Below are 9,432 nucleotides of genomic sequence, written 5' to 3'. Positions count from 1 at the left end.
AAAGGCCACTTAGCACTGGTAGCTGCTGGCATTCCTGTGGACCCTTCTGCTCCTCTAACTGAACCAAGGCTCCTGCAAAGGATGACTAGAAAGAAAAAAAAAAAAGCACAAACTAAGCATCAGCTGGAGGACTAGCAATTCCTGCAGTTCCTGGTCATGAGGACGCCACAGGCTAGGAGGATTACACGACGCCTACCTGAAGGCACAGGCGCACAAGGAAGATAAATAAACTGGGGGGCTTCTGAAGAGTCAAGAACGCAGCACTGTCAGCAGACTCTCACTAGGAGGCGTGCAATAGCCAAACACGCCTGACACGAGCAAGATGGGGTGTGCGGACACCTGCTCCTAGGGCCTGAGCTCACACCTTCCTGTGTGTACCTGTTCTTGTCATGTTATCTGTTCTGGGCCTTATGGTCCCATAAGGAAACCACTACTCAACTCCATAAACTCCCATGTGACACTTTCTGATGGTCATGGCAGTGGAAGTAAGTTTCCAAGGAAAAGCCTAAAAGTATCACGAAGCCCAGTAAAGCAGCAGGTATCCCCAGGAGAGGTGCCCCAGCTACCAGCGAGAGGATGGAGACAGAGGCTCTGCCAGAGGCTGTCTCAGTTTGCAGACTAGTTTCTGGCCAAAGGAGAATAGGTTGAAACTGGACACGAGAGGTTTCAGAGAATTTCAAAGCCAGATGCAGGCAAAAAGCAGTCCATTCTGGACCGGATATGATTCCCAATCCTTTCTCACCCGGGTGAGTCATGAATCCTATGTCATTATTTTGGTTTACTGAGCTGTTGTTCTCAATGTTCTCGGGAGCATTAGTGCTCGAAGGGAACAAGGATGGGTGCTTTGCTATTCTCAATCACATAAAGGACAGAAATCCTCTTAATTATGACCATGCCAATCTACATCCTGCTAAAACAGCTAATTACATGTCAGGAGGACACTCAGTCATTCGGAACAATTGCCATTATACTTTTATATATTCATTCTTTGCTCCCTCCACAATTACCATGGTTACAGTTCGAAAAAAGACTCAGCCAAACCTTCATTTGATCACAGCACACCACCATGGATTTGTGAGTTAATTATGGCTGTATGGAGCCAGTCTTATTTAAAGAGAGAGAAGACGGACACGGAGTCAGGGGAGCTGGTCTCCTGGGTGTTCTAAGTGGGGCACCAAGTTCCTCAACAATAGTACTCGGCCTGAAAACAGAAAGGGCTTGCAGCGAAGGAAGGCAGCAGAGTTCCCCTGCTCCTAGCAAGGGCTAGTGGTGAAGGGCGGGATGGTCTTGGGAGGGGACCCCACCAGTGGAAGAAGACTTTTCACATCTCCCCCAAGAGGAACCAGCTCCATTCAGTTCTGATGGATGTCAAGAAGGATAAAGCATCTTGGGAGGACATCTGGGCCCTTGCCCTTGGTGATGAGATGACAGACAGCTGAAGGAACCTTCCCTCTTGGTGAAAGAAGAAAATCAGTGTTTGGAGGTCTGGGTGGCTCAGGTTACTAGCTGATTTTTCTGATTTCTTTTCTTAATAGCCCCCCCCCCCCATAGTATAATGAAGTAGCTACAGAAACCTCTCAGTTCTCAAACTTCAGTTTCTAACAGTCCATAGATGGGCACAAGGCTTCATTTCTGAGCATCTGTCAGACCTGTATCTGCCGCAAGCATAATGTTTGCCCTTCAGTTTAGAAACAAACGGTTTTAAGAAAAGCCTTTGGAACACACTCTGTAGGAGAGAAGCTTCTGCAACCAGAACACCGATCTGCCTTCGTACGTCAGTTCTCTAGTGCAATGAAGGCTCCTCTTAAAGTGACGGTCATCTCTGAAAAGGAGGGTGTGTGATGAAGGAGGATGTGCAGGGCAGGGCTCCTGTTCTCAGCACAGGCTACCATGACAGCCTTAGAAAGAGGCTGGCCATGCATGGCTGCCTCCCTGGAAAGCCTCACGGTTGTCCAGGTGCTCACCGTGACAGTCGTAACACATGACAGTCACAACACATGCTACGGAGACGATTGCTAAAGGGTCTTCAGAGCTCTCGCTCAGGTCGCTAAATTTAGTATGGCTGATAACTGGTGGCCCGATCCCGAGTAAGCATACTTGTGCACACACAAAGCATGCGCACGCACACAAAGGAATGCTGTGCATGTGTAATTTCTACCCCTGCCCTATCCCAATCCACTCCCACTCAAACACACGCACAGCAGAACTGGTCGATGCATCCAACCTTCACTTGGAGAATCGTAAAAAATGAGTTTGGCTCAGTATAGCTGTAAGTGGACTTGGCTGGCCTTAGAACAGCCTCAGTGACTGCAGTAGTAAAACATAGCTGATAATGATAGCAGTAGGGAGATGTCACAGAGATGCACAGAGACTGATGCGCTGCAGGAGGCAGAGAGCCTCTAAGCACAAGACCACCGACCACAAGAAAAGTTATTGCCTAGGAACTTGGTGAGGCTCATGGGAAAAACTCAGGTTGTTCTCTGAACAAGAGGAAAATAATATAAAAGTAGAGTTGAGTTAAATGGGAATGTTTAGGATTTTTTGTTTGTTTGCTTCTCAAGACAGGGTTTCTCAGTAGCTATAAAGTCTGTCCTGGAACTTGATCTGTAGACCAGGCTGGTGGTAAACTCACAGAGGTTGGTCTACCTCTGCCTTCCAGGTGCTGGGATTAAAGGCGTAACCCACCACCGCCTGGGGGAATGTTGCCCATAATCTCAGCACTCGGGAAGCAGAGGCTGGTGAGTCTCTGAGTTCTAGGCCAACTCTGGTCTACAGAGTGAGTTCTAGGACAGCCAGGGCTACACAGAGAAACCCTGTCTCGAAAACAATAAAAGGGGATGCAGTGAGTGATTCTGCTTCTAACCAAATCCTTTTTGGGATGAGAGAGAACAAAGATTTGAAGGAAACATTCTTAGAACAGACTAGAGAAGTCATTGTGGAAAGGGGATTATTCTCAGTGTAGACAAAGGAAGTGGGCGTGGCAAATGGAGGTTTGGCTACCCAAAAGAGGAAGGAGGGTTCGAGTCTGGACTAAGGCTACCCACTAAGATTGTGATCAGACGAGAGAAAATGTCACGTGAAGTCCGCTCCAGACAGAGATGCAGTGCTGACACAAAATAGAAGGAGAGGATGGAGAGAGACGGAGTGTCCCGGTGGACCACCTCTATCGCTGGTGCCTGATGACTGTGGCCAAGAAGAATTTAAAGCAAGAATTCCTAAAGCTAGAGAGCTGAGATGACTGTATCACAGCTCTCTGTATTCTATCCCCACGAGGTGAAAATAAATCCAGGTATCTGCTCCTAAAAAACTAGGTGTGGCTGAATGATGAACCTCCCAGGAACTGGAGTTCTGGAGTGGGGTACAGGAGTCCAAACAGGCTTCCAGCTCACTCTTGTCTTTCCAAGGTCACGGAACCAAGGGGCTGTCTGCCTCCCCATCCCAGGTCCCTCCTCCTTAGCCTGCCTTGTGTGGCTGTTGTGAACTGAGGGCAGTGCACAGTCGCACAGGAGAGCACTGTACTGCCCTTCCTGGCTATCCTCTGCTGCTGGCTGCGACTGTCTTTAGATAGGCAGGAATATCTTAAGATGGTCCTTTGTTAACAGGTCGTCATGTAAGGTACTAGAAGGTGAGAAGTTGCCTTCCTACCCAGCAATAGTAACTCAAAGTGCCTGAAAAAAATAAAACCACAGCACACTCTCTGAATGCCTGCTCCCCTCCCTTCAACATCTTCATTGGTCAAGAAGGCACAACTCCTGACAGAGATCTCCGGGGCCACAGAAGTACAGGAGGAGCTAAGAGCAGAGACAGGCAAGCAAGAGCACAGCTCTTTTCCTTTCAGCTGGGAGGCTTAAGTTTCTAATTTGATACCCAAAACCCGGAAAATCTTCAGGAAAGATTTACCACCCAAAGGAGGAGTGAATGTGGCAGCTCTGAGGCCATCCCGAGAGCTCAGGGACCAGGACACAAAAGTGGAACCCGGTGACCCCCAGGAAACCACCTGACAGTAGATTTGAACCTTGTTCCCAAAGAAGCAAATTCCCACTGTGGGTCAGAAAGCGCAGGTTCGGTGTAAGGCTGTGAGTCTGTGGGCATGCGGCAGTTTCTCCAGCAGCAGGACCAGCCACTGTGGCAGCTGTGCCCTCCCAGGGCCACCACACTGTCACACAGAGCTGGAACTGCCTGCATCAGCCAGCTCTAGCCTCAGCCGTATCCCCTGCTGCATTCTTCTCTCTCAAAGGTCTTAGGACAACAGAAGGGTTTGCTTTTCTGTTGCAGTCAGAGTTCCCTTAGAAACTGGAGCTGTCGGAACAGCTGAAGTCTGTTCCCTTGACAAGGTGAGCGAGAACAAATGACAAGAGCAATGGCACCATAAAGAAATCATCGGTTACAATGACCTCGTGGTAAATCATGGATGTGGCTCATCAGAAAAATATGGTTCCCCCTCCTGTTCATTCTGATTCAACTGAGAATGAGCAGACAAAACCCGACCACAATGGAAAGACACAATAGGTATATTCCTCTGAGTAAACAAAAGCAAAGAAAGACAATGCAATCTCCTAAGTGAAATAAAATAAATCAAATAAACCATGGAAGATTCTAAGTAGGTGTGGGGCGCTCGTTCCTGAGAATAAGAAATGCTACTCTTAAATTTGTGGGTTCAAGTACTACAGTAAGAGAAGATGGCTCCATTTTACTTCAGTTTTCGGAGCTGGGAAAAACACACGTTTCCCCTGAAATCCATAGACAGGAGCAGGACCAGGCCCTACCTAGTGCTCTTCAAAGTCTCAGACGTAGGTGGGGTGGCATCCTCAGGCCCCTTAAAGATGACTCCTCACATTCATGTAACCAAGACTGACAGCTAAAGGGATCATCCAGTCAGGGTGTGCCCCAGTAAGACCAGCTAAGTGCTGTGGATACTGAGCATCCGCCAGCAAGAAGGAGAGAAGGAGGGTCAGTGTGCCCTCCTCTCTCAACAGCTCTGAAGTTAAACACATTTGGTGAAGGAGGAGCTAAGGAGATAGTGCCTACTTTCTGTCTTAGAAATTGGTTCAGGTAATGGACAAAAAGACGGAAGCCCTGCTTAATGGCCCACTCCACACTGCCCTCCAAACAAGGCTTTGTCGGACACCCAGAGGAGAGATGGGATGAGGCAGAAAACACTTAGCCTCTCTCAGACGCACACTGTGGAACACACTGAAGGCTGCTTCTTCTTGCCCACAGTGACAGTGTGTCATTTAATCAGGTTGCCAGGATCATTTTCATACAAGGCCAGCAGATGTAATTTCCTTTGATGCATGAATAGTTCATCATTTTGCTACTAGATGACAAGGTGATCACAGGGTGACTTTATAACATAAGTTCACTGTTTGGTATTTTGAGTTCTCAAAAATGAAAAAAAGATTTATCAAATATAAATATCTTTAAAAAGTAACAAAAGTGCTACATATGTGATCAAGGAAAAAAATTCCATTAGTTACTGCCGCTTAAAGTAGATTAAACTACAAATATTACCACATCCATTATCAATATGGCTTCCAATTATTAAATAAATTGCCTATAGCAATATAGCTTTCACACCTCCACAAGGACAGAGTAATGGGAACAGAGCAGACACATCCTGCTGCGCCCCACACTCAGGATATAAGTGGTAAATGTCCCCTGCTTTTTTCTGCCCCTAGCTAGGCAAGGATCTGCATCTGTGACAGTCGAGGCAGCCCAGTCCCCAGGAGAGTTCTAGCAACCCTGGGAGGCTTCAGGTGATGGGTACAAAGCCTGACCTTTCACTCACTTGACCTCAGCTCTATCCTCAGAGACGTGTTTGGTAGCAGGGAGGGGGCACCAAGGAGACAAAGCGACTTGCATGGTATCTCCAGCACTCTCCCGGGAAGGCTGGCACCACGCTGTGGAATGTTTAGCGGCTCTGAGAACTGGGCTTAGCATCCATCTGATACTCAGCTCATGCTTTCCACTATGCTCTCAAGCTGGGTTCTGCTTTTTCAGAACGTGGTTTTTTTTTTTGTCTTTTTTTTCATTTTAGGATCGTGGTCCCAAAGGCAGAAGGCAGTATGTTATCTACTAAGTCACACAGCTTGCGAGAGGAAAGGATGTTTGTGTTGGCCATATTAACACTAACCAAGGTCTGAGCTCGGGATTCCAATGACGTTCTTAGCACAGCACCCAAAGAAGTATAGTCTAGTCACGGTGTGACTAGGAGGCACGGCTTATTGCAGCTGAAATCAATGACTCTCCGGCTGAGGCGGGGCTCTAGTGTTCCTTGCGCTCCGTGGATACTTCCTGGATGGTGTCTGTTGGTCCTGTGCCACTACCTCAGCTTGCATCCTGTCAGTCTTGGGGCAGGAACAGGGTACAGCCTAGTGTTACATGAATCTAAAGGTACCCAAGATTTTACACAGAGCCTACTACTTGAGAACTGAGGGTTATCTATATACCTGGAAGCACTTTCTTGGAATGCTAAGACGGAGCAGCAAGATTTCTTTAGCCTCAGGGGCTGGGAGAGGGATGTTTGGTTGGTTGGTTATTACTTACTGGGATTTTAATACTGAGAGAGTATATGCAAAGGCGGAGGGCACCATGCCATCTTCACAGAACAAGATCCTAACGGCTACCTGACATACAAGAAACTGTAAGTTATACTGTAAGAACACATGTTAAGGACCGAGGAAAGTCTGCTAAGGTGCTACGTCTAAACTAAGTAACTGTGTGATCCTCCCTGATCAGTCATCATCCAGGGCCTCTGTCTTGATCTCATTGGCTCCCTGCCGGGCCAATGCCAAGATAGTGTGGTTGACGGCTGCCATCTCCACAGCTAGTGAGATGGGATCTTGGTGGTCACTATGGCTCGTGCTGTCATCCTAGATGTGTAGAAATAAGAAATGAATGTTATTCGTTGGCTGGTAACAATTCTCAAGCTCACAAAAAGGCATGCAGGGTGCCGTGCAGGGGACAGAAGCATCTGTGGAGGAAGCTGCCGAGTGCATCTCACGGTGGAGTGAATTGTATTTAAGTAGACACTGAATGGACATGGGTCCAGAGACTTCAACTGGTTTTGTGACTCAACAAAAGGACAAAAATGATTTGATTTGTTCTTTTTTGCACTGAGAATTAATTTATTCTATCAAAAAATTGCTAGTGGTGATCAAACCTGAAGTGATTAAAATAAACTAGTAATTTGGGTTTTTCTGTTTGCCACAGACACAACAGTAATCACTGAGCCCAAACTAGCGCACTCCTAAATCCACAAGGCTACTGAGTGACTACTGGAATCCACGGTGTCACTGCTGAGACAAGTAAAGAAAACGCAGAAGAGCAGACGTCTACACCTTACAGGTCAGGGAGGTCCTCAGTTACACAAGTCACAAGTGCAGCGTCCCATTTAGAGCTCAGTGAAGCTCTCTACCCTTCAAGCTATACACATTACACAGTAAAGCTGCTGACAGGCTTAGTGGCACATGTCTGCAACCCCAGCACTCCCCAGCTGAGGCAGGAGACTGACTTCAAGTTCCAAAACCAAACCAAACCCAGACAACAGAGAAAGGAAGTTGTGAACGAAGCTGTCCTTACAGGGTGTGTGCTGGGCACTGAAAGTGCTAACACAGAGAAGGGGTGTTTCTCACCTGTCACATCTTCAGGGGACTCTGTACCAAAGAGCTTTGGAAAGGGTAAGTCCCTTGGGGGAAAAAAGCATAGGATGTGCTGCCCTCAGGGCATCTGCAAAAAAAGATGGAAATGATCCATCTATGTGGGTCAGCTGACGAATGACAGGAAGGTTTTCAACAAGAAAGAAACAGAGCACTCTCCTGAGCCAAGGGTGGAGACATGCTGGAGAAGCGACTCTCTTGGGGGTAGATGATCTTCTGGGACACATGGCTGCTACTCTTTCCTTCTGGCTTTTAGAGTTCAGCCTTTAGGACTGAAGAAGTGGAGTACTGGGGTACACAGAGGTAATGGAACACTGAGAGAATGAAGAGACAAGGAACCCACCAGAAGAAAGAGCAAATGCTTTCTTGCCAGAGTCTAGGGAAGGGACTGTGTGTCCTCCGAACTTCTCAAATGGAAATGAAACTTAGATCCTATAGAGATTTTTAATGAAATCTGTCAACACGTTTGTGGGTGGGGGGAACTCCCCCACTTGTAGTGACTGACTTATTCCATGCAGTGGCTACAATTAAATACACTTTCCCCAGGCAATGCAGAATACAGCAGGATGAGGTGAGAAGACATGCAGATATTGCATTTATGACAAGATGAGTGTGTCAATGTCCAGAGAGACTCTGGTTAACCCCTTCTCTGGGCATGAGAGTTCCCACTGTAATGGGGCTGGAGTGGGCAGAGCCTTCTGTTGTGCCCTGCATGATCCATATGTAGGCACCACCACAGCTGCCCGCGTGCCCCTAAGTACTTCTCAAACACTGTGTGTGTGGTAAGTGGTTAACTTGCTTGTTTGGGTCAGATCCTCCTCTCTTCTTCTACCTTCTCTGCTTCTCTGCCTCCCTCTGAACTTCTTCCCTCCTCCTCCTCCCCATTGCGTGCTTGCCAAGTGTCCTGTTGTGTGACAATAAACCCATGGGGTGGATAGAGATTACTCACAGATTTAACAGGACAACAGAATCTTACCACATGAAAATCTAACTAGATCCAACTGCTCTCCCCACCTCCCCAGACGACCATACCCACGGACTTGAGTTGCCACACTGCCCCACCACTCTGTTTCCAGAAGCCTCAGCTCACCACTTACCTGCTCGGAGTAGTCGTTCCCGTCCACGTCATCACTGTTGGAGTGGCCTCCTGGACTCTGTACGTCTATCCCATGACTCTCCAGGATTGCTGCTTCTTCGAAAAAAGCAAATAGCTCCCTAAATTATCTGCTGCCTCATCACCATGGTTTTCACGGTGAGGAAGTCAGAACATAGTTAATCTGTTTCTAACTATCTGTAAATGGGAGAAATTCAACTCTGTGTAGCTCAGGCCTGGCTTCTCTACACATTAAACTACCAACCTGGACTGTTGGGTATTCATAAAACTCCTGAAGTCAACAGCTGTCCTGGTGGGCTGTGCAAAGCAAATGAGAACTGGGTGGACCAGGAAGAAGCACATTCACAAATGAAATGCAACCGTACTTCCTGTGGTGTTGGGATCAAAACCAGGTCCTTTCGGTCACCGCGCCACCCCAGCCCTGACATGCAACTTTTACTCTCATCTCACCCGCTCAAACCTCACTTTTACTAGTTTTGAACAGGACAAAATCCCATCTTTTCTTCTTTTTTTAGTTGAGTGCACATTTTTCCCTCAGGCATTCTCACATGGTCTTCCAGCTTTTTTTTTTTTTTTTTTTTTTTTTTTTTTTCTCTGTGGCTTTGGAGCCTGTCCTGGAACTAGCTGGTAAGTCTCCTTTATGAAATAATTTTTTAGAGC

The 9,432-nt window shown here is 47.2% G+C and overlaps 1 protein-coding gene across 1 annotated transcript in view; it reads right to left on the bottom strand.

The window, feature by feature from the left end:
* Positions 1–2,617: 2,617 nt before the first annotated feature.
* The window catches only part of Hmbox1 (homeobox containing 1), a 136,399-nt gene continuing 129,584 nt past the window's right edge, over positions 2,618–9,432 (bottom strand). The window contains exons 8-10 of the mRNA XM_026783169.1: positions 8,756–8,873; positions 8,491–8,562; positions 2,618–6,872 (exon numbers count right to left, since the gene is read on the bottom strand). Of these exons, the coding sequence (XP_026638970.1) occupies positions 6,735–6,872; positions 8,491–8,562; positions 8,756–8,873 (328 nt within the window). The 3' untranslated portion in view covers positions 2,618–6,734. The remainder of the gene's footprint in view (positions 6,873–8,490; positions 8,563–8,755; positions 8,874–9,432) is intronic.

The sequence above is a fragment of the Microtus ochrogaster genome, chromosome 17 (genome assembly GCF_000317375.1).
Source record: "Microtus ochrogaster isolate Prairie Vole_2 chromosome 17, MicOch1.0, whole genome shotgun sequence".
In the NCBI taxonomy this organism is placed as follows: Eukaryota; Metazoa; Chordata; class Mammalia; order Rodentia; family Cricetidae; genus Microtus; species Microtus ochrogaster.
The sequence above is the reverse complement of the archived record's forward strand: the minus strand, read 5'-3'. Positions and strand labels throughout refer to the sequence as shown.